General features: G+C 38.9%; 1 protein-coding gene across 1 annotated transcript in view; it reads right to left on the bottom strand.

The window, feature by feature from the left end:
- Positions 1–25178, bottom strand: part of LOC128362912 (polycomb group RING finger protein 3) — a 77709-nt gene that overhangs the window by 9415 nt on the left and 43116 nt on the right. The window contains exons 3-7 of the mRNA XM_053323774.1: positions 23584–23701; positions 15102–15198; positions 11382–11437; positions 10889–10996; positions 3090–3178 (exon numbers count right to left, since the gene is read on the bottom strand). Of these exons, the coding sequence (XP_053179749.1) occupies positions 3090–3178; positions 10889–10996; positions 11382–11437; positions 15102–15198; positions 23584–23701 (468 nt within the window). The remainder of the gene's footprint in view (positions 1–3089; positions 3179–10888; positions 10997–11381; positions 11438–15101; positions 15199–23583; positions 23702–25178) is intronic.

Below are 25178 nucleotides of genomic sequence, written 5' to 3'. Positions count from 1 at the left end.
TTCTACTGCCATTGATTTCTTTAAGTCTTTAAGCTTTAGTTTTGTCTGTGTGAGTATTTAGGTTTGAACCGCAGATAAATCAGGCTGAAGTATCCAAGGCTGTATTAATAATGTACAACAAAGCTGTGAAGCACACAAATAGCTTTACTTTATTCAATTTACATCTTTTTTTTCTCCTCCCGACCCAACAGAGATCTTATCAAAATTTGATGAGAGCCTGAAGGTGACCCTGTCCTCATACTTAATATCTGAAAATATGAAACTCCTAAAAAAACAATGACTTCATGCTGCAGATAAAGTAGGTTTCTCTGAGTAATTGTGGATTCGTTGTCTTTCTTTTTTTCCCCCTTTTTTTTTTTTTTTTTTTTTGGTGGTGTGTCACAGCCTTCATTAGTTTTCTTTGGCACCGCTTCACACCCCAAGGTTACTCTCTGAAAGGTCGTCCAGAAGACAGCGGGGTAAGTGTTCTGGAAATCGGCCATGCGTGCCGCTTCGCCTGCCGGTTCTTACATCTTCGGTGACGCTGTGTAAGGGCATGGAGTGGGGGGGTAAGGGGGGCAAGTCTGCAAGTCTGCTTTCTGGGACAATTCTTCCTCCTCATCTTCATCCTTCCTGAACTACAACTGTTGCTATAAATCTCCTGCACCTTGCTTTCTTCTTCTTTTTTTTTTTCTTCTACTTTTTGTGTTTTCTCTATAAACTCTTCAAGATGCATTTTCTCATCTACTCTCACATAAATTCATCTTTCATTATAATAGCGTTGGTTAATCCAGGAAATCTAATCAGTTAAATTCAATCATGGTGCTTTATCACATTGATGCAAAACAACAACAAAAAAAAGAAAAAAATCATAAAAATCCAATATTGTCATAAATCAGGACTGCTAATTGATTCACAGCAACACTCTCAACAGATCAAATAAATCAGAGAGATTTCTATGAGTAAATAGGACAGAAATTATACTTGTTCATGTCGACTAACTCTACCAGAGGATTTCTAAAAGGCTCCAAAGATTCAATTCTTCTCGAAAACTTTTCTGAAGATAAAGAGCAGCATTTTTTGGGAGACAAATAGTAACATACGAGACATCTGCAGTCTCCACATCTGTGCATAATCCCATAGATATTAAGCTACCTAGAGCATGAACAAATAGGTAATTTGTTCCATATGCAATCAACCCAATTAACTTAGACAACTCTTGAAGGCACTGCTTTTGTGGCACAATTTTAGATGATTTTGTAAATGAGTATAGTTGTGACTTTTTAATGGATTCACTCTTTTGATATTTGATACTAACTGGGATCGTGATTGTTTCTTATTAAGTTTGGTTGTGCAGTATGCTGCAATGATGTTTTAATAATGCTCTGAACTGATATCACTGTGGCCTCTAAGAAACTGTCAATGCAATTTATTCACTCATTTTTAACAGAGCTAAGCAATTAATCAATTAACCAAGACAATTAACTGTACTATTAGAAATAGTAATTAGCTGCAGCCCTACTTGGATCTAAAGAGAATCACTAATTTTGAGGAACATTATTTTCTGTTTGTCATCTTCTTATTTCAGCCGTTTCCTTTCTATAAGACGTCCGATCCATCACCACCACTATCTCACACAATCCTTCCCTCCATCTTAAACTCCTGAAAAATTACATTATATGATTTTTTTTCCTTCTTTGGATCCCACCTCGTCACCCTGGCGACTTGTTATCATAATTTTTCTTCTCGCCCACCGCCTCTCAATCCTTTAAAAATCCCTCGTTCTTTTTTATCAGTCATCTTGTATTTCTCTGCTCTTCCCACTCCCTCCCTCGTCGTCTCCGTGACATTTGACATTACTGCATTCGGCTCACACAAGGCCGTCGCGTTAGCTATTCTGAATGCGTTCTGCACGTCCGCTGAGTATCTAGAAGGGCAAGATCTTCACCCTCATCAGGGCAGGCTGCTTTTTCCTCCCCACACGGCAATAAATAGCTGGTTGATTGAAGAGGGTTTGTTTGGTCTTTTTTTTCCCCTCCATCCTCTTAAACACAACAACTAAAAATGGTACAAAACCAATTTTCTTCAAGCTGGTGAAACATGAGAGAGTGCATGAAGAAAAAAGATGCGTCGCTTTCTGAATGCGACTGTGTTCCTGATAGCGTCTGTCCGACACAACAATAAAACCGCTCTCTCTCCCTCTCTTTCTCTTTCGCTCGCTGCATTATTAATATCATTTTCCACTGCTTGACTGCTTGAGAATGTGCCAGAATACAAATGAAACCAAGAAGAAGAGAGAAAAAAAAAGCATAATTTCCATTTTAAATGCAGTCAGTGGACGGCTGTGGTGTCTGTCACTAAGTGGATCTATACAGTAGCAGCCCCCCCCCCCCAAAAAAACAAACAAAAACAAAGACAAAAGCACCCACTAATTGTAAAACAGCCCAGTAAATCACATGAGGGCCACTTTTATAAAGGCAATAATTGGTGTTCAGGCTTTTAAAAGGCAATTGTACCAATAATTATCACTGACTGTATTTTTTTTTCTCCCCCCTTTGTGTTTCATTCCTTGACAGACTGCTGCGCAACCCATAATTATTTTATCCAATCTCCTTTATTTAATCTCAGTTTAAAGATAAACCAATGGGTGCTACCTCCCAAACTTCCTTATACACTATAAAGCTGATTCATTATTAAAGAGCTTCATTATATTTAAGTGGTTTCCCGCTATGCAGATTGCTTACTTTTCAGTTTTATGTAATTCTTTAGATATTTTTCTCAGATTCCTGCCTCCACATTAACATATTTGAAGGATTTGGACTATTTCTTTAGTGCAAAGTAGTTTTAATAGTCTTCAGTCATTGATGTCAACAGGTTTTAAATTCTGCTAATAGACAATTTGTTTCTTTAAATGTCATTTTCAAAGCATTAGCACAACAAACTTTTCCACCCACATTATAATGGCAAAGAGAGAGATATCAAAGCCAAACTAATTAATTGTCAATTTGTTAAGTTACCCTTTAACAAGGTAAAAAGAGAGGCTACCAATTTAATTTACCCTGGGGAGAGTAAAAAGAAAAGTTTCCATGTATCAGTAAATTAAAGCTTACCTGCTCGTCGCTACGGTGATAGTCGTTATCCTCCTCTGGTTTCTCCTCTCCCGCCTCTTTATTGGCCGTGTCCTCTGATTTTGCATCGCCTGTTAAAGAAACCAAAGAGAGAGAGAGAGATTTTAATTTCTTTTTCCTTCCAAAAGTTGAGCAGAGTAAAAGTAAACATAATAAAAACACACTCTGAATGTGTAGTTCATGAACAACAACTCAAAACTGTATCGACATGTTTCTGTTTGGGCTGCAGACGATCCGCCGATCAGAGCGCGTGCGTTTCTCTTTATCGTGCTCATTAACTGAAGTCCAGAAGCTTAACGGACGGCCGCGGTGGCTCCTTTGACAACAACACTTCATGTCAGATGCACCGGAAACAAGCGAGTTTGTCTCTGTCTGCAGTATTTTGACAGCGTGTCTCAGCTGGAGCGTAAAAACACCATCCTGCTGAGATCCATTTATAAAGGCAATTACATGTCCGAAGGTGTCAAAGCATCTTTTTACACGACGTGTCGGCTGTCTGGGCACGTCTGTTAAACAAGGGGCAACTTCTAATCAAGGGGGGAAAAAACCCCAGTCATTCCCCAAACTGATTAGTCTACATAAAGGCATTCAGCCGGTTTCACCATTTGTGCCTTTTTTAGGAAACTGGAGGCAGAACTGGAAAGTTTAGAGAGCAGAAATGTCAGGGAAGCAAATATTAAAAGGCAAGCTTTACGTCGGCTATATCTGATCGGCCGATATTTAGCATTTTATGCAATTAGTGAGATCGGCTGTAATGTCTTAATTTGCCGATCCGATCAATATCGCCATGTTGAAACTTTTTGCAGATGCTCCCGTTGCATAGATTGCAGATGGCTTGTGTTTTATCTGTCTCATTTACTCTGAAAAAGTTCCACACCGGTAGTTCCACACCTGTACGATGTGATGGACAATCAAGTTTTTTGAATCTTGAATCATGAGCTGTCGGACTGTGCAACACAAGAGAACCTCATAGGGAAGCATCTGCAAAATGTTTCAACAGCACAAATGTACCTGGATAGGAACACGAGGATGAGCATGCCGAGTTTAAGAACCGCAGCGTGGACAAAGAAGACGTGATCGGATCGGTGATCGGTTTATTTAAACTCACTGATCGGTGATCGGCCCCAAAAATCCTGATGGTGTAAAGCCTATTAAAAGGTAAACGAGTGTGTTCAGAGTTACGGTATTGTTTAATAACACACCACACAGAGCTTTCAGTGAGGAGCTGGAAGAAGAATGAATGACAACATGTACAGCACACCTTAAGTCAACTGTACTAAAAGAGTTTTTGTGGAAGGATTAAAGCCAGATTAGGTAAACTGCCTGAAGGGAGCTCATTAAAAAGTTATAAATATTTCATGAATGTAACTTTTACTGAGTGGGTTCTGCAATCTGAAAGTAGTTATTCACTTTTAGAGAGTAATGCTGTAAGTGTGGATGGACGGATTGTAACAGGGGAAAAGAGGAAAGGTAAGATATATATACAGAGCTATGAACTTTTTGACTATTCAACACCCAATTTAATTAAAAGTGTTGAGTCTTCAACAGTAGTTCACCTGGTTAGTTATATTTGCACACAGGCCCAACCAATCATGCACTCATGTCAGTTTTCTGTAATCTGATGAGTTACAAATTATATAAATGAAGTGCAAATTATCCAGTTTACTTAATATAGTTATGGAAATTAATTAACTTGGTTTCTGCTGAAGAAACTTAACAATTACACAACAAAGACTCCAGACAGATAAAATATTGTTGTAGCAGCATTACAGACGAATGAAAGGACACATTAATAAAAATAGAGCAGTGCATCTGTAGCTGCAACTAACCACTTTTAATTATTAACTCATCTTCCAATTAATGTCTCAAATATAAGATTCATTGTTGGATTATTGGTCTAAAAACTGTTGTGAATTGAGATGAAGAGCAAAGCAAATCCTCAAATTTGAGGTGCTGAAAGTTGAAAATTTTACTTACTAAATTTTACAGTAAAAATTATTCATGGGTCATCAAACTGACAATAATTTCAGATTCTTGTATCCAAAATAATAGACCCTAAAGTTCAGCTCAACAGATAACTTTAACCCTCCTGTTGTCCTCAAGTCAAGGAAGGAAGGAAGGAAGGGAGGAAGAAGGAAGGAAGGAAGGAAAGGAAGGAAGGAAATACAAAGGAAATAAGAAAGGAAGGGAGGAGGAACGAAAGAAGGAAGGAAGGAAGGAAGGAAGGACAGAAAGAAGGGAGTAAAGAGGAAAGAAAGCGAGAAGGAAGGAAAGAAGGGAGGAAAGAAGGGAGGAAGGAAAGAACAGTCAAAGCAGACGAGGTCAGTTTGACCTGGGAGGACGACACAAAGGTTAAGCATGTTTTCAGGTATCATGACTTTCTACAGACTTCCTGTATTAACCTGGTTTCTTATCAGCCAGTGTTAACAGTCAGAAAGCCGGATATCATAACCATCTTATAAACCCGCTGTGCAAAAAGCTGCTGCAGAATTGTGCAGGGCAGGTGTGGTAATACATGTACAGTATTAATGGATTTTCTTGTTGGATGTGATATTTGTATTAGTATTGAGTTCTTACGATATGAAACCTAAGTTATCAAAGTCAAAACTGTGGCTGTTGTGACTAAATTGCTGCACAGATAGGTATTGCTTTTTCTGTAACCTTTTAAAAACAAAAGAAATTCAGTTTATTCTTTGTGGATTCGGAGGGGGATATAATAGGGTGCTCTGTGTGTGTGTGTGTGTGTGTGTGTGTGTGTGTGTGGTCAGTTTACTCTTCCTCTCAGACTGAAAGATAGGATTGCTTTCCCCATTCTGTAACCGTTTTCTGTTTGGGGGGGCTAACTGTCACCAATCCCGCCGAGCATTACCGTGAAAGGTCTGAGCTTGCTCTGCGGTGATTGTCTCCGGCGTCGGCCTCGCTGATTGCTTATCAAGACGGGCTCGCTCTTATTGTTGCGGGCTCACCTTCAAACAACCCCCAAAAGCATCTCGGTGACTATAAACAGACACGCAGGAGCCTGGACTCTCGTGTTTGAGGCGGCGGCGTCGCTTAATGGGATGATTGCTCGGTTTCGTCTTGTCTATCGCAGAGCTTCTTTTAGTCTCGGTTTAGGTCCGGGTGAAAAAATAAATAAATCTAGTGGATGACAGGTTTATGATTTATGGGATCTCTAACATGCAATCAAATCACAAAGGCATGCACAATAACAAGTGGAGGCTACATGGGGAATGAGGTGGAGTAAACTAGCTCTGTGTGTGTGTGTGTGTGTGTGTGTGTGTGTGTGTGTGTGTGTGTGTGTGTGAGTGAGTGAGTGGGAGTTTTATATTGTCGTGAAAGAGAAAAGTGCACTCAGCAGACTCATCACGGCCCCGTGTTCCTCCATTTTCTTGCGATGAGTGCTCGGAAACCAGGCAATTCAGGGAAATGAGAGTGTTGTGTGCTGGTGACAACTAAGTTTTTTATTTTTATTTTTTATTTTTGAGAGTCATGTAGCGTCTGGAAGAAATCTCGCTGTGTTTGCATCTAAGAAAAAAACTATTATGTGTGCTGGGATGCTGTCCTTTATTACGAACCAGTTTTAGCCATGTTAGACACTGATAGCAAAACCAGTTGATCATTTAATAAGACACAAATAAGGGAAAACTGATAATAAACAGGTTATTATTACAACTTTCACCCTGTTGATGCATCGAGCTACCATCTTGGATTTTGAGGTTGGTGGTGCTGGGAAATTTCCAACTGGGAACTTGGATATTTCTGACTTCTGAGAACATCTAGAACGCTCCATTATCACCTGATGGCTTGAAAGGTGTCCCTAAAAACTCTATAGCTTGTTCCTTCACTTTGTTCAACTAATAGATATTCACTTCACTGTTATATATGACAAACAGCAGCAGTAAATGTTCACATATGAGATGCTAGAAGCAGGAAATCTTGGGCATTATTACTTGAGAAATGATGCTTGATAATGATGATTAAAACAATTATTTAATTATCTAAATAGCTGCAGATTAATTGTTGTATCTCTACAATGAATTCAGAGCTATGAGGAAGCAATAATGTGACTTGGAGGAAGTGTAATTCGTTGTGTTGTGGATAAACTGAGTGTTTAGAACTTGATTATTATACTGAACTATTGTTTTAATGGCTGATTTGATATATTTGTACAGCTGATATTTACTAACAAGGAAGCTACACTTTTTTTAAAGCCACTATTCAAGCCAACAGGAAAGACTGGAACAGAGCCATAAATGACCAGAGCCATAATAATCACTTTGCTTTTGGTTATTTGAGTCATTTTAAATGTGTTAGGTGTTTTTCATCATATCAGCATGGGTGCTCCATTATTTTAAAATCTTATGTTTTGGTCTTATAGATGAGCCCGGTATCCAGATCCTGGTTTTAAAACCTTCATCACACCTTAATGTTAATGTGTACACAGTCATATCGGGTTGTGATGGGATGGATTTTTTCTTAATGTGGTGAAAACACAATGTATCCTCCATAGTTTGGTGGTTTCTCTGCACCAAAAAAAAAAATCACCAAAATTAATGCTGCTCTGCCTTGTTTGATAGCAACATGCCAGAATTACTTTTAATTTACTTCACTCAGCTGGTTAGAAAGCACTTTGAGAAAGTTTCTATTTCTGAGGGATTTTAGGGTAATGAACCTTTAATCCAGTCTAATGCAGTTCCGCTAGACTAACACACAGAGTGCCGCCTGTGGTTAGCCGTGGTGAGATCTCTGCTCGCTTTACCGAGCCTTAGCTTTGCTTTGCTGTTCTCAAATAGGAGCTAATGAGCAGCATCAATTTTCTAGTGAGGGAGGAAAAAACGCTGGAGGCAAACACCCAAAAATCTGCCTGTGAGTTTTACAGGAAAGAAAACTTACTGTAGCGGCATGATGGATGCTGGGAATTTTCACAATGACCTGCATGAGACAAATCAAATCATACTGCTTTCACATTTCCCCAAATGGACGAAACACCGGTGGTAAACAGCTTCGAATTTAGAGAGAAACCTCCTCACAGTTTCCACTTCCAGTAAGGTTCTGGTAAATGAGTCTCCAAATGATACAACCACATTTGATTTTCTAGTTTATGTGCCAAAAAACATTTCACCACCGTGGCCCAGAGGCAGCGTCTCTTTGTTTGGATTTGAGCGGAAATGACGGCGAAATGAAATCTAGGAGTCCCTGACTTTCTATTTCTGTTGGCGGCGGTGCAAATGATGCTTAAAATGTGCTTGTGGTGTGTTTGTGTAGGTATGTCTGTGTGTGTGTGTGTGTGTGTGTGTGTGTCGCTGTAGCTAAACCTGACTCCGAGCAACGAGGCGCGGGGAGCTAGAGAGCAGTTCCACTTCCATTTGAGCCTTAATTACCAAAATCGGGGAGGGGGATTAAGCGAGCGATTAGGCCTGCTGGCATGACAGCCCTCTGGGTGCACATTTACACCCGTCTGTAGAAGAGAGCCGGTTTTAGGAAAGTCACCGTGCACAACAAGCAGACCTGGGACTCGTTCTGATTGGTTAAATTGTCTTTATCTCTACTGCTTAATAGGTTAGTTATTATGGCTTTTGGGGGCTTCCAGACTTATATGGTGAAATGTGAAGAGCATTGCAAAGGTGAAGGTCATGTTTAACTTTTTCTAGAAGCCAATTTTAGCTGTTTTGTGATAAAAAAAAGAAAAGGAAGCGTGTCTAAAATGTAAGAATTAATGCCTATCTGTGCTATTGGATGACGCAGGGTCAAAGAAAGAGAAAGGATTCAAATGAATGTTGTTTGTATCCATGCAAAGACTTGAAAGTAAAGGTAGTATTGTAATGTGGTGTAGATTTGAGTGGACTGTAAGCTGAGGCGGGTTTTATCTGCGTTCCAAAAAATGTAATAATTGGATGTTTCTCTACAGTTACAGGCCGAGTTGAGCCGAGCCTTGATCTCCTGTGTGTCACAGCCTGCCGCCTCTCGGTCAGGGATTACCACGCTGAGCCACAATATTGTCGCCCTGCTTGTGACCCCAACGTGTGACGTCTGCTCCCTCAAACCAAAGCCGTGTCCTACAACCTGAACCTAGTGCTAAATGTGACTCAATCCGTGCTGTCGAGGTCGAATTTCATTTCTTCTTTTATTGCACTTTTTATGGCGACTTGAAGAGTCTTGATCTGTTTTGGTTGTCTGGAGGTGATGCGTTCTGAATGTGGAGACTTCATGGCGGAAACACAGCATCCCTGCAGCATACAGGCTGCTTCTGTTATGCAAACTGACTGTTTTGAAATGTACTCTTCTTTAATTTGTAGATCTGTACATCCTGGTTATTGCCTTGTAAACTCATACAGGCGTAGTATTAGAAAAGGAGGAATTAACAAAATGAATGAATTATGTGTGGGTGGGTTGGCAACTAGAGGAAAAGCTCTATTTTAAAAAGTCTTGTGCTCATCTCGCAGTACTTTTGCAGCTACTAACTGAATCTCAGTGCTTTCTGTTTAGTTGGATCTCTACATCTCTTTTTTGTACTTTTAGATATCATCATTATAACCATATGCTATGCTGATTTGAAACCATAGTGCAGCAGGTTTCTCATTGTGCAATTCTTAAAATTCTTATTTACCATTAAAAACAACATTATAGGTTGTATTTTACCTCAAGAAAGAAATAATGTCTCTTCTCTGGTTCATTATTGTTGTATGAATCAACAAAATTAGCTTTTTGATGACTTATTGAACAATTATCACAAGTTTTTGTCCATGCATTGTACTGTTTTCTGTTACTTCTTCATTCTTAAGAGGGATTTATAGTTAGGATACATTCATATATGGCTATATTCTGTAAGTATGTCAAGGCTATGATGTAACTGGCCTCTTCAAAAATGCAACTACATGTCAGCAGCTACAGAAATACAACAAGAACTGTGTTTGGTCCACTTGGTCTGCTGCTAGTTTCAGATGCAGATATTTCCTGAGCTGAAGACAACAATGGCAAGTTGAGGAAAAAGCGAAGTCATCCTCATCTTTTCATTGCCACACACTCAGCTATCAAAACCATCTCCGCTGCAATTGTTGCCTCTCTATCACAATGAGTACAATATAGTGCACATGTAGCGAGCGCACGGCAACAGTCTCCTATTCAGAAATGAGACAAGGTCACACTTCCTGTTGACACTCAATATCACAAAGTGAATAACAGAATGTAAACAGTCGCTGTAAAAGAATAAAATTACAGCGCAATGTAGCCTGTTCATGCACTGTAACACATGTCAAGTGTTGCCGTGGCGACGCCATCAACGCTGAATCAACAGACGCTGAAATATGAAGAAAAACTTAACTGGATTTGGTATGCAGGGTGAAGTTGGGTTAAGAATAAAGCTACTTTTAATGAGCCTGAACTACATACACTCATTTTTAGAAAAACAAGCAATACAAATCTATGCTCTGGGTTTCATAAATATGTATGCGACAATGTGTTTAACTGTGTTTTTTTTTCTCAGGCAAGTTATAATTAAAAAAAAAAAAAATCTCTCATCACTTATTTATACTTATTTTGTAGAGCAACCTGTTTTTTTGGTGGGTGTGTTTGAACACCTCATCAAGTTGACCCATATGATGTTGGATACAGGAAAAAACCAAATAAGTCAGCTGGTGAAATGAAGTTACTAAAGCCACACAGGCCGTCCTCGAGTTCATTCATGATGTGTAACGTTTGTCAGGAATGAAAAAGATGTCCTGTGAATCCTCTAGGTGTTTATGGAAATGTAAAAAAAAGAGGAAGTACGCTGCGGATCGTACCATTTCGCTGATCTAGATGAGTCTTCATGTTGCAAAGCTCTCCTTTAATGTCTCCGGGCACCTCCATCCCCAACTTCTGATAGAACTCCCTCTGCTTCTTTATCTCCGCTGCAGCAAGAGGAGGAAGAGGAGGAGAGAGAAATTAGAGAGAAATATAAAGAGAGGGCAGTGTCTTTTTTCCTCAAGGTTACTGCAGTCAGCGGGCTTTTACACTCCAGTGATGTGTGTGATGATTATGTGAAAACCTGCTTCATTAACTCCTGTGAGACCATCAATAACAGCAAGAATACTTCATTACGATACTTTTTTTTTGGGGGGGGGTATATTTTCAGCATGCAGGTAGTGACACAGCACATCATTAACTCACAATAAAAACAAAATTGTTCAGGTTAATTGGTTTGTGGGATAATTTGAAGGCTGTTAAGGTTAATTGGTTTGTGGGATAATTAGTGGGTTGATTGAAGCATAACAAAAACTGATGTATGATACTGACCCTCTTGAAGTCCGGGTACCAACTTGTAGACAATGTCTTGCATTGTTCTGTCATGGCTAGAAAACAAGAAACAGGAAAGTCATCAGATACATTATTAAGTTAATGGGAAATATTATGTGCCAGAAAAGCATTTGAATATCCCTACATCTCATTTAATGACTAAATACTGAAATATTAGGAGGTAGAATTAGCTTTGCATAATCTGGCCGCCGCTAAATGAAAACAACTATAGGTGAAAAAAAAAAGCTGAAAATCACAAGATGACATTTAAGGAGAAATGTCAAATGTTTTATAGGAGGCTAAAAATTGCAGATGACGCTGGTTCTCAGACTGGTGCAGCATATGCTCTGTCAGTAAGTGTTAAATAACCTTTCCCCATTAAGCAGGTGACACAGGTGCACAGTGTGGGCTCTGGTCTGCCGTCACCATGACAGTGCGTTTTGGCAGCCCGCGAACGGATACGCCGTGGTGAGTTTGTTGCAAATGTTATGTAGAAATACTTGAGAAGAAGCCTAATGTTTGTCTCCCCTGCTGTCCAACAGGAGAGAGAAAGAGAGAGAGAGTAAGAGAGAGAGAGAGAGATTGTATCTGGCTCAGATATTTGCTGCCTGTCGCTGAAACTCGCTCCAGAAAGAAGACAAACACTGACCCCTGCTGGATAAAGCTGGTATTGCACCCATCCATAAAGCCAAGTGTGCAGGTTAAAACAATGTTAATGAGATCTGCTGCATACAGATGTGACACAAATACACTCTCATGCAAAGTAACTGTGTTCACCTTAGTCTATATCTCTAAATGTCTGTGATTTTAAAGCCATTTTTCAAAAGTTAGTGGTTCTCCTGTCTCACATGTTGCTCTAAAATCTCCCAAAAGGTGTTTCAATTAAGTTTTTATACTCCTCAAACTGTTCACTTAAACCTTTGTGCTCTATATGGAAGCTTCTGCATTTGTTTCTCCATTCATCTATTTACTTTTTCCCCTTTATTTGTCACCTTTCTGCAGTTATAGAAAGTCTATCAGTATTATATAAAGTAAATGACTGAATGTACATGTTCCAACTAGATCATCTTGATGCTCTTTGATCCTGTGGTCTAGATACTGTAGATATATCTTAAGTTAAGTTGAACTTTTACCAGGATATATAATAGTTTAATAAAAATCCCTGTAAAGCAAAAGTCCCTGAAAAGCTGCATTTTTACTGTTATGTATTTACCAAATGAGAAACACATGACATGGCAGTTTTTTGTGGTGGTAAAACCCTTCAACTGAAGAAATGGGGACCAAAAATGATTTAGTTTGATATTGATCATCTCTACAAAGTGCAGTCATGATGATTATTTATGGGTTAAAATATCCAGTAGGTTCCACTTTTAGTCCTGACCTTTAGGGTTACACCAATTGACGATCATATTGACTTTCAGCGATTGATGAACTGATGAACTCTATTTGCCAATGCCCTGTGCTGATTATGAGGTGATTTATTTATGGGCTGTTCCCTCTGGTGTATTTTTAGGTGTCAAAATGACAAAAGGGGAATTTAAACATACAAATGATTGTCCAGGCCTACTGGCATCAATATTTGGAAAGATAAAGTTAACAATAAAAATACTTTACAACCTAAAAGCTACAGAAAACTATAGAAGAGACACTGCAGTTACTTTCAGTGCAATATTGTCTATTAGTTTATTTCCATCCTGGTTATTAAGGAGGATGAGGTATTTACAATATTGTGGGTTTAAATCCCACTCATGACCTTTCATACCAACTGACTCCCATCTCATTGCTCTAATCTTTCTCGTCTCTACTGGATACAGTCTGAAAATATCTTAAAGACTGTAATGAAAAACAACCTTTAAGGTCAGCGATATCTGACATGTATACTATGTTCGCAATAAGAAAGAAGTAATTAATAATAGTCTTCACCAGAACTAAGCAATGCCAGGCTTTTCCTTGCGAGTATGATTCAGTGATGGATTTATTGTGATAATCAGAATAAATTTAACTATGCAAAGAATACAAAGGATTAAAACTATAAGCCACACTCGACAGTATAAGTGGCAGGATTAGTACCGCTGAGCTAATTCTCTGTGAGGACACGTCCGAGTGTTATTCTGAGTTCAATCTCAGACATCAACTTTGATTAATCTTCTTGATGAGCAGATGGGATTCATGTGTCATCTGTGAGGCGTTTTGCCTTCAAATCACTTGTGATGTTTCCCATCAGCTCCAATTTCCTGCAAACAATGAGACCCAAAAAAAAAAAAAAAAAAATCCCAGCTGTGCCAATAGCTAATGTGTTTGAAATGGAGCATTTCCGGCAAAACAAGGAGTCTGCAGTCAGATGCAGTTTAGACGGTAATGACTAAATTGCTGGTACACATTTAGTTTGAGTGTTGCATTAATCAGACATTAATGCATGAGCACTCAGAAGAGGGTGTGAACTTTGGATTTCCTCCAGAAAGTATTGTAAGGTGATTCATTTTAACCTTCAAAATGGTCCAGCGTGAAATCTGTTTTAAGTCAACCAGGAAATTATAGACGAGTAGCTTTTTATCTTTCATTGTAAGTTGCCAAGTTCGGAGAGGTGCAACATTTTTCAAATTATGATGATTTGGAATAACATACTTTAAATATTTCCCAGTGGCACTTGCTGATCGTCTCAAAATGGATCAACAGTCATAACCAACTGTAAGTAGTTACTGTGATTGTCCTCACTTCATCTCATCTGTTATATAATTACTGTAAACTATTATATCTGTATTTGTCAGAATTGGCAGAAAAATGAGATATAAACACATGGGTGATGAACTAAAAATCAATATTAAGTGTCTTAGTGAGATGTTTATAGTTTATTTTATAGATTTATTATAGTTTTTCTTTTTTGCAGGTGATGTCAAGTTTGCACATGTTTTTACACACGCAGCCCTTCAGTAGATCAGGCCCCAAGTGTGTTCCCAGTTTCTGATCATCTACTGCAGTGATGTGTAATAAAGCACGGTGCAGAGATTACAGGCCAGGTTACAAACAAACTAATCAGTCAATTATTGTTTAGATAGCATGAATATCTGTATACTCTGCATGGCATCCATCTATAGCACTTTTAATAACTGTATATCTTATTTACTGCATTGTATGTTGCACTTTATAGTCTATATTACAGTAAGGGACTATTTTATGCTGTAATAAAATGTTGTTGCATACACTATTAGGCTTGTATTAATCTCTATATGTTGTGTTACATTTGGATCCAACCAATATAAAACCATAAAGCTTAGTTCCCTTCTCCAGTGTTTTCATTAATAACATATTTGTGTAAATGGGCCACGTACACAACATGTTTCAAGAGAATTGCAAATGAGCTATGATGTCTAGCTTTAATTTATTCAGTCTTTTTTTAATGTGTGTGTATTTGTCTTTATAAAAATAACACACAGAAATACAGACCACCCTCAAACAGATCAGCCACACAAGTTAAAAGGGTTGTTTTCGGGGGGTTTTTTCCTTGCAGAAGAAGAGCAGAAATAAAAACGGGAAAAGGCCGACAGTGCTTTTGCTTCTTGGTGGGTTTATTGTTTACTGGCGGTACTCTGCTGATGCCCCCAGAGGCAGCCAGTAACTCCCTGCACACTGATGGAGCACTGTCAACAACACAGAGAGTATATCTGTGTGTGTGTGTGTGTGTGTGTGCGTGTGCGTGTGCATGGTGGTTCCCTCACTCACCCGATGTACTGCAGTGGATGACTCTGATGAATAACAATCCTACATGTGGGGCACGTGTTGTTTTCCTCCAGATACTTCACTAGGCAGCTTCTACAGACTGGGGAGACACACACAGAAGACAAAGAGGACAGAAGATTATTCTCCAATCTATAGATTTATAAACTAAACATTGAAATCATCAAATATACTGTACAGTTTAAGTTTCAAGTAATTGTTTCACTCTTTTGGTGCACTTGAATCATTGTGTGATCAGTCTTGGATATTTAAGGAGGGACAAATTTAAATAAGCCGCAATTACTGAGATAATCAATACAGAAAAATAACATCAGTGGTTTTGATACTTGTTTAAAAAGGTCACATGCAAAATACACTTCTTCATGTATTTTCAACATAAATGTATCCTCAGTGAAACCCTCAAACTAAGAGAAAAGGCTGTCCTCTCTCTCCTGCTCCATTTTTCTGTAAAATGTACCAACACTGATTAAATTTGGCTCGGTTTATAATGTCATATCTGTTGATACATAAACCTCCCCCCCTGCAGGCTGACAGCCCCCACCCACTGTAAACTACTGGATCAACTTTTGAACTGAATCATGTTTGTTGTTTGCTGCAAGAACCAACACAACAAATCTTTATGTTTTCCCATCATCTGAGGAAGTGAACACCCATTAAATTCACTGTTTTTGATGGAAATGTCCCAAAAGTGACTGGAAAACTGTATGTGTGTGTGAAAGATTGATACCAGCTGTCTATGACCCAACCTCGAACTTGGAAGCTGTAAATGTTCCCATATTTTATTCTAGGGGTGTACAATATATATATGCTCTACCATTAAATCTTAATTGTTGTTTTAATGATGTGTGAGCAAAAGACAATCAAAAACAGCCTTGAGCGTCCGTGCATTCGCTGCCACTCACCTAAAACAACTAATCTATAGGCCATCAATGTGACATCACTAGTGGGCTTTCCTGCACATGTGCATTGTTCACCATGCTGCAAATTAGCAAACTGCTATAGCTGCATTTAGTTGTCGTCTCCAACTCTCCATTCCTCTCTCTCTCTCTTTTTCTGCGATGCACACATGAGATTTAGAGATTTTGATCATATAGCCCAGCCCTATTTTATTTAATTACTGTTTATTTAGCAGGTTAGCCTGTTGAACTTAGCTTTCACATATAGTGCAGCTAATATGGCTAACAATAACAATATTGGACTAATGATGTAGAGGGACAGTCAAGAGAAACTGTGTGAACATTAAGCCTCATTTCAAGTCAACTAAATAGCGACAGTAGTAGTTTAGATGGAGGTAACTAGCTCAGTTAGCTTTGCAGTTACACGTTAGCCCGTTCTGCTTGCTGCTATGTGCGTGTTGCTGCAGTAACGTTATGTAAATGAACTTTATACGACATGCTATAAAGATGATGATACACAATTCATTTGCTTGGCATCGTTGTATAACTTGGATTAGCACCCAGCAGTATTGGCCCAATGAGCATAGTGTGTAATGTCAAGCGGAGGCTAACACAGATACACTCTGTAATATTAGCATTAGTGATGCTACTGGAGCTCCGTAGCTGTCAGCAGCCCTCGGTCTCCCGTGCTGCCGTTATATAATCTTTGCATTATATTACGGCTGGAAAGTGACAACCAGCTCCAGAGGCGGCTGTGAAGAGCAGCGGCTCATCTGCATAGACGCAGGAACAGCCCCGTAGAGAGCAGGACTGAAATAGAGAGGCATGCTAGAAAGCATCGCCTCAGTCGTATTATTAGCACCAAAAAAACAAACTTCAAAGACATGTGCTGGGAGCCTCCGAGAATTACATTAACGTGCTGAAGTGGAGTTTGATATGTGACCTTTAATCATTTCAGTCACTTTTTAAAGCAATAAATGTCAAACATTCCCCGGCTCCAATCAGTCATTTGGGAGGATTCGCTTTGCTGTTCTTTGTCCTAAGTGAGAGTGATTTAAAGATGTCACCTTGGGTTTTAGGAAACTATGATTGAACATTTTTCATTGTTTCTAGATGTCAGTTTATTTAATGTTTATTTGTATAGTGATAAATAAAAAGTATGAACTAATGCCACAGTATTTATAGTCTGAGCTACTGTGTGATGCCCATCCCTATATAGACCTTTAACATGAATAAAACCCATTCAAATACATACAAACCTGCACAACAACAATATATATATATATATATATATATATATATATACGTATTAAAGCACAAAACACAAACAACTTAGTAACAGTGAGACAATAAAAGTCATAAGGAAGGAAGGAAGGAAGGAAAAGAAGACAGGAAGATACAGTGATTTACTTTATCTCTGCCGTAATGTAAATACACACACACACACACACACGTTGACCTGTACGTAACGGGTCAGAGCACTCGAAACTTTACTCGAAAGCTTCTGGACTCAGAAAAGGAGGAAGGAAGGTGAAAGGAAGGAAGGAAGGAAGGAAGGTAGGAAGGACAAGAAGGACAAGAAGGAATGGAAGACAGGAAGGAAGGAAGGAAGGAATGGAAGACAGGAAGGAAGGGAGAAAGGGAGGAAGGATAGAAGACAGTAAGGAAGGAAGGAAGGAAGGAAGGAAGGAAGGAATGGAAGACAGGAAGGAAGGGAGAAAGGGAGGAAGGATAGAAGACTATAAGGAAAGAAGGAAGTCATAAAACATTAATCAGCGGTAAACTCGTCAGTGCATGACTGATCTCTCTTTAACAACTGTTTAAAATAATCCCAATCATGATCCATTATGAGTTTATAATAAAACACAAAATTCAATAACAAGAGTCGTTAGTTACAGCTGTAGACTAATCACACTACTCACTGAGCATCTTTCACTTTTACAAACTTAATTTTCTTATTTTATGCCGACGCACGAAAAACAACAACAAACGGGTAACTTGACACAGATGTGATATGAAGAACGAACGCTGAGAGAAACTTTAAATTACAAAGACTCACATGGAGCAGAGTCAACTATTGATTGCTTGTAATATTGATAAATCACATATTGCAGTTTCATCTCCGGTGAGACGATGACAGCATCACCTGAATAATTTAACGCTGGATGCCATTAGGATGTGTGTTTCATCACCAGTCAGAGCTCATGAATCAGGTTGCTGTTTCTTGGATTTTATGTTTTCATATCAAGTTTTATGTATTTCTTGCACACAAAGGCATCAACTCACATGTACGGCTACAACTAACACTTATTTTCTTTATTGATTAATCTGTCAGCTTTGTTTCTAATCATCAATCAACAGCCTGGTTTATAAAATGTCAGAAAATAGTGAAAGACTGCTCATAGAAACTTCACAGAGAGAGAAAGATTATGTGTTATGATTTGACTAAAGTCCCAAAACTTATAAATATTCATTTTACAATTAAATAAAACAGAGTGAAGCAGCAAATCCTCACATTTAGGAACCTGCAACCGGTGGATGTCTGGCCTTTTGTTTCTTACTTGATTATGAATTGAAATCAATTAAGTGACTAATTGCATAGAAATAATAAATAAATTAGAGAGTGCTGCAGAAAAGAGACAGATGATGACTGACCTCTCAACCTATCCAACCTTTCATGACTTATTTTAGGAACCAGCGCCTATAATTCATTGCACGTGCGTCTAAATCGTGACATTTTGCTGCAGTGGAGCTCAGTCTGTCAGAACAGCTGCAATGGTGACGTGATGCGAGTCTCTTTGTCTCACATCGTCGGTGGAGGAGCCCCCTTTTTTTTTTCTTCTTCTTCTTCTTTCAAAGCGTGAATGAGAATCAAAGCATCTCGTCTAGACTCTGATGTTTACGCTGGGCAAAGCTGCTCTCATCTGTGGTGCAAGCGTTCCCTCTAGTGGACAGATGAGGTACTGCACTGTCTAATGTCTTAAAGCAGATAGATGGCTCTTTTATAATGCTGCATACATTTATTATTTAAGGGGGTTAAGATCAATATATCATAAGATAAAATGATGTTTAATGCTACAAGAGATTGGTTGTTTTATTTTATGTATGTCAAGTCAAGAGGATCTTACTGAAAAGCACCTGAGCATGTCAGCTTTAGACACTCAGGGTCAGGTGTTAAGATTGGTCTGAAAGCTTTTTAAAAAACACACAAAAAAAGGTTTCACTTGATTCTACATCAGGCGAACCACAAAGCCCACGCTCCATTTTTTTGATTAGATTATTCTCACCGACCCAAATGCCAAATGCACTGTGCCGGGAATAAACGTGCCAACTTCGATTAAACTGCTCCGAACACAGCAGGGGGGTGGAGTGGAGCGGGGGGGGTAGGGGTGGGAGAGAAGAGAGCGCCCTCGAGCCCGAACCTCACAGACGCCTCATTATTTAGCAGACCACTGCGGTAAGATTTCACTGTTGAGAAGAACTTGAAAACATCAGCATGGTACTTGTCAAACTAGCAGCATGTGGGTTAATGTCAGTATAACTACACTATTAGCGCTGCCCTCTAATGACTTGATGAGTATTACAGGGCACTTAAAGCTGCAAATGAGGTAAACAGTCTGAGGCCTCGTCCACTCACTGACCTCCAAGGCCTTACCGAATGGCTAATTCAAGGTTGCGCTACTTCCTTTTCACTTCAGCACAGGCTGTATAGCGCACAAGCTAATGTACTGTCTTCAGTAAGTAAGTCTTCACTGTAGAGGCTTTATACTATATGACTATATGAGGCTTTGTTGGTTTGGATGGCTCGATAGTTGAGAAATTAAGGCAGCAAATAGTTTATAGCCACATTTAATAAAGCAATTTAACATTTTCTACAATCTTACATTATTAAAACAGATTATTCTGACACATTTGTGCACAATTGCTCAATTTTAACAGATCAACAAGACCTAAATCTAAATTATGAGCTCAATGAGAAATCACTGATTCAGTCCAGTTTCTTTCTGCGGCAAACATCCAACACTTCCTTCAACTTCAATAACATCAGAAGACAAATCAGGATACCTTTTTTTTTTTTTCTTCCCATAATGCATCTTAGAATCAGCTCCCTACTTTGGCTTCTGCTTGATCTGAAACCTTTGTGTTACGTCCTCTTTGTTCTTTTTCTCTCTCTTCTGTGAGGCACATTATAACTTCTGTGTCACAAAGTGCTGCATATAGAAAGTTAACTTAGAATCAGAAGAAGATTGAAGACACATTGAGTGACTAAAAAATGTGTCACTTCCTCAACAATAGAAATGTGCCTGGAAATTAAACTGGCTGCTGAATCAGCTTGACAGTCACATTAAAAACATCTCCCAATTGTTATTTATGGTCACATCGCTATTTAAACTGGCACGTTCATTTTTTAAAACAAATCATTTCATTTAAATCTCTCTCTCTATTTCAGCGACGTTAGATTATGAATTCATTGGCTTTTCTCCGCAGTTAATAATCACCGTCGTTCATCTCATTCATATTTACGACCTTTGTGTTGTGATGTGATAGTGGCACCGTTTCTGCAGCGGTACAAGCTTATTTTTATGCATCATAAAACACAACAAAAACAACGGCATCAATCTGATTCTCTTCCACGTGGCTCGGCACCGACGTCACACAGCGACCGCCACAATCTGTTAACGACAGAGCTGCACAGCGGTTTCAACTGTTTGTTTACTGTGCACATCTGGATCGTGAATCACTGCAAGATGTATTTCTATCAACTTAAGTTAAGTCTGATTATCTAAATATATAAAAATCAATCCCAAAATTGTAATTACTGCATCTGTAATCACTGACAACAAAAACCAGAATCAAATGGTAAGAAGTGCAAGCAGAGTAGTTTTCATTGATAAAAGATGAAACAACAACTTTCCTTTTAATCCATTTAACCCTTCTGTTGTCCTCAGTTCAAGAAAGGACAGGAGGAAGGGATGAGGAAGGAAAAGAAGGAAGGAAGGAGTAAGGAGGGAGGAAGGAAGGATATGAGTAAGGAGAAAAAGAGGAAGGAAGGAAGGAAAGGAGTATGGAGGGAGGGAGGAAGAGAGGAAGGAAGGAAGGAAGGAAGGAAGGAAGGAAGGAGGGATGGCGAGATGGAGGGAGGAAGGGAGGAAGGGAGTAAGAAGGAAAAGAGGAAGGAAGGAAGGAAGGAAGGAAGGAAAGAGTAAGGAGGGAGGGAGGGAGGGAGGAAGGAAGGAAATGAGTAAGGAGTAAAAGAGGAAGGAAGGAAGGAAAGGAGGAAGGAGGAAGGGAGGAAGGAAGGAAGGAAGGAAGGAGGGAGGGAGGGAGGGAGGAAGGCAGGAAGGAAGGAAGGAAGGAAGGAAGGAAGGAAGGAGGGATGGAGGGAGGAAGGGAGGCAGGAAATGAGTAAGGAGGAAAAGAGGAAGGAAGGAAGGAAAGGAGGAAGGAGGGAGGTAAGAAGGGAGCAAAGAAAGAGGGAAGGAGGGGAAGAATGAAGGAAAAATTAAAGAAAGAGGGAGGACGGAAGGAAGGAAGGAAAGAAGGAACAGTCAAAAGACAGTCAATTTGACCTGGGAGGACGACAGGAGGGTTAAGAAGTGATAAAAGTCCAGTAATGTCCTCACATGTTTTCAGAGTCTGAGGAATATAATCAATCTTTTTCTTTTCAGGAATCTCTGCTGTGAACTTCTTTTAAATCTTAATAAACAGTTTCCTGATTTTAACTTTGTGTTTTCTTTGAACCATCTTTTATTTCTCTTTTCATTTTATCTTATATTGAATTGGTTTGTTTTGTTTTCAATCTAATGATTTTATGATTTGACTCCTTTATTCTGCTGCTGGTGTCTTATTAAAGTGCTCTATAAATAAATATTATTAGCCATAAAGAGAGAGAGGGGGCTCCTGAGTTTGTGTTATCATTTCATTTGATGTTTTTCATTAAGTTAAGGAAGTTTTATTGGTGTTACAGGACAGATCTAAATCCATTTCACCACATTAGGAAAGATGAGGATTTCAAAACAATCAATCTCATATGGAGGTGTAAATAAATATCCTCTTCTTGTTTTGATGACACAACATCTGTTCATCTGTTCCCGTCAATAAAACTACACAGAAGCTACTATGACAGCTTGTTATTCCACTTTCCTTAATTGAAGCTTCACTTCTGAATAAACATGCTGAAAATAGACTAAAGTGAAACACCCAATAAATCAACACACCGAGAAAACATATTACAAAAATAATTTAAACCCCGCTGAGGATATTTGTGCAGCTGATTTTTGTCAAATTCATTAGGAAGAAAGAAACGAGCCAGAGACAAAAACTACTGAGTTATTTTTGGGTCGTATCCTGCCGAGAGTTTCTTGAGGGGATTCTGTGAAACTCGAGGAAATCATGTTTGCATTCTTAAAAGAAAACTCCATCCAGTATCAAGCTTTTAGTCTGCAGCAGTGTTTTACTGGAGGCTCTGACCAGACAGTCTAATAACTCTGTCTGCAGAGACGGACGCTTTATTGAAAATATACAGATAATAATGTAGCGCTGTGTGAATGAGACATGACATCTTCTCACTTCTCGTCTGAGGGCTAAAACATGAGCAGGTTACTCAGCGGTGTGTGTGTGTGTGTGTGTGTGTGTGTGTGTGTGTGTGTGTGTGTGTGTGTGTGTGTTTGCTTTAGGTTTCAAGTAGGGGAAATGATATTTATATAAAGCGTGAAAGCAGTTTGTTTAGAAGTATTAATAGATGTATGGGTGAAGCTCTGCCGTGTATAAATAGAAATGAGGGGAAAACGTTAAGTCGCAGGTTGAAAAACAGAAAAGTTGACAGCAGAGATGAATGAAACTTATACTCCATGGAGGCAAAATGTCAATAAGTCAAAAGTGCAGCTTGTAACAGAGCTGCGTAGATCTCAGAGGGATTACTCTATCCTCCAGGGTTCCTCCCATCAGGGACAAACACAACCAAACCAAAAAAAAAAACACTGAGAGGCAAAACAGAGGCAGTGTGTGTCAAACAAACAAGAGAGGAGAGAGAAAAACAACAAGAGCAGGAATACAAAAAGAAAGAATAAGGAAGGAAGGAAGGAAGGAAGGAAGGAAGGAAGGAAGGAAGGAAGGAAGGAAGGAAAGGAGTAAGGAGGAAAAGAGGAAGGAAGGAAGGAAGGAAAGGAAGGAAAGGTGTAAGGAGGGAAAGAGGAAGGAAGTAAGTAGAGAACGAAGGAAAGGAGTAAGGAGGGAGGGAGGAAAAGAGGAACAAAGGAAGGAGAGAAAGAAAGAAGGAAGGAAGGAGTGAGTAGGGAGGAAGGAAGGAAATAAGTAAGGAGGGAAGGAGGGAGGAAGTAAGGAGAAAAGGAAGGAAGGAAGGAAGGAAAGGAGTAAGGAGGGAGGGAGGAAAAGGGGGAGGACGGAAGGAAGCAAGTATGGAAGGAGGGAGGGAAGGAAGGGAAGAACGAAGGAAAAAATAAAAAGAAAGGAAGGAAAGAAGGAACAGTCAAAACATAAAAAGAATATATAACATATACATATATATGAATATAAAAAGAGACAGGAAGTGTGTGTGAGCGTGGACCTACAGGTGTGTAAGCACTCGGTGACGGTGGTGGCGTCGATCAGGTAGCCCTCACACAGACGACATGTGATGTGGGCATTGATGTGACACAGCTTTATCTTCCTCGTCAGCATGTCGGGGTTCTGGGGAAAAAAGAAGAGGAAGAAGAAAAAGGAGATTTAAAATAAGGATTAAAGCTTGGAAACTTAACTCAAAACAACATCTGTTTAAAAGTTTTAGGTCATGAAATGTTGGTATTAAGCTTCATTTGTAAGTTTATACATCATCGTTTTTTCTGTGTGCTGCTCAATACTGACATCCTGTTTACACATTAACACATGAACTAAACAAATGAGGTGAGATAACTTATCTGTTTGAAGCACATTTCACATTTCACCCTCCAACCTTTACTTTTAACACTGATTTACCTTCACATGCACCATTTCTGATGGAATAAAGGTCCTTTTTTCTTACTATTAACTATTAATTTGGCAGCTTGAAACATTAAATGCGTGTATTTTAATTTATTAACATGAGTCACTCTTTTTATGAATGACACATTTCTAATCTGCCAGCTGATGAGATTTATTTCAGTACAAAGGCCTTGATGAGGTTATTAAAACTCAATAACTTCAACAAGGTCTGTGCTTTCAAACATTCCCATTGAATATTCTCAACTCGCAAGTACAGAAAACACTGTACAGGAGTTCTTTCTTCTACTATAATCAGCATTTGGTCTTTTAAAAAAATGACTCGAAACATTTTAAAATAGTTGGCAATTACAAACTAATCATTGCAGCTCTAGTTGAGTCAAAATCAACCTGACTTCTTATAGACACATCAAAAAGTTTCAACTCTGATTCAAAAGGCTTCTTCAGCTCTGTTTGACCAGCAGGAGTCTCAGCAGATCACATGTGGATCAATAGTCGATCTGGTCTGTCACATGACGGTCAGTAGAGTCACATGAGTCTAGAGCTGCAACTATTAGTCTATTAGTCATTTAATTGCTTAACAGAAACACAATTGGCACCTATTTTTATACTCAATTAAGCATTTCTGAGTATTTTTTTTAAAGAAGAAAATATAATATCTGATTTCCTCTTCTTAAAAGGATGCATTCACAATTGTAAATGACAGACAGGTGTCCAAATGAGCAGTGTAGTCATTCCTCCTGTTCATACAGACTATTACAAGAGCTCCTTCAAGTGTGCTTTCAGTGTAAACGATTGACACAAAGTCAACGGTCCTTGTTTAAAAAAAAGAAGCTTTTGCAAGTTTATCTGAAGCTTTATGAGGCTTCAGCAGTCTGAGTTAGTCAGATAAAGTGAATATCTGCCAGAGTTAAAGTCTCCTGAGTATAAAATCCCCTCTTTGTGTCTCGAAGGACATCGTTTTCCTGTTCAGCTGCTGTGCAAGTATATAGTAACAAAAAGAGAGACTTTGTCACTAAGAAGACTTTAACTTTTGAAAGATATTTGCTTGATTTGATACATTTGGACAGCTGCAGCCTCTTTTTTTTTGACATTTTTGCCTTTATTTGACAGCGGTCAGTGGAGAACAGACAGGAAACAAGGGGAGAGAGAGATGGATGTGACAGGGACGTTGCAGTTTTGTGGCAGT

Source organism: Scomber japonicus, chromosome 8, assembly GCF_027409825.1.
Source record: "Scomber japonicus isolate fScoJap1 chromosome 8, fScoJap1.pri, whole genome shotgun sequence".
Classification (NCBI taxonomy): Eukaryota; Metazoa; Chordata; class Actinopteri; order Scombriformes; family Scombridae; genus Scomber; species Scomber japonicus.
This window is presented reverse-complemented; position numbering and strand designations above follow the sequence as displayed.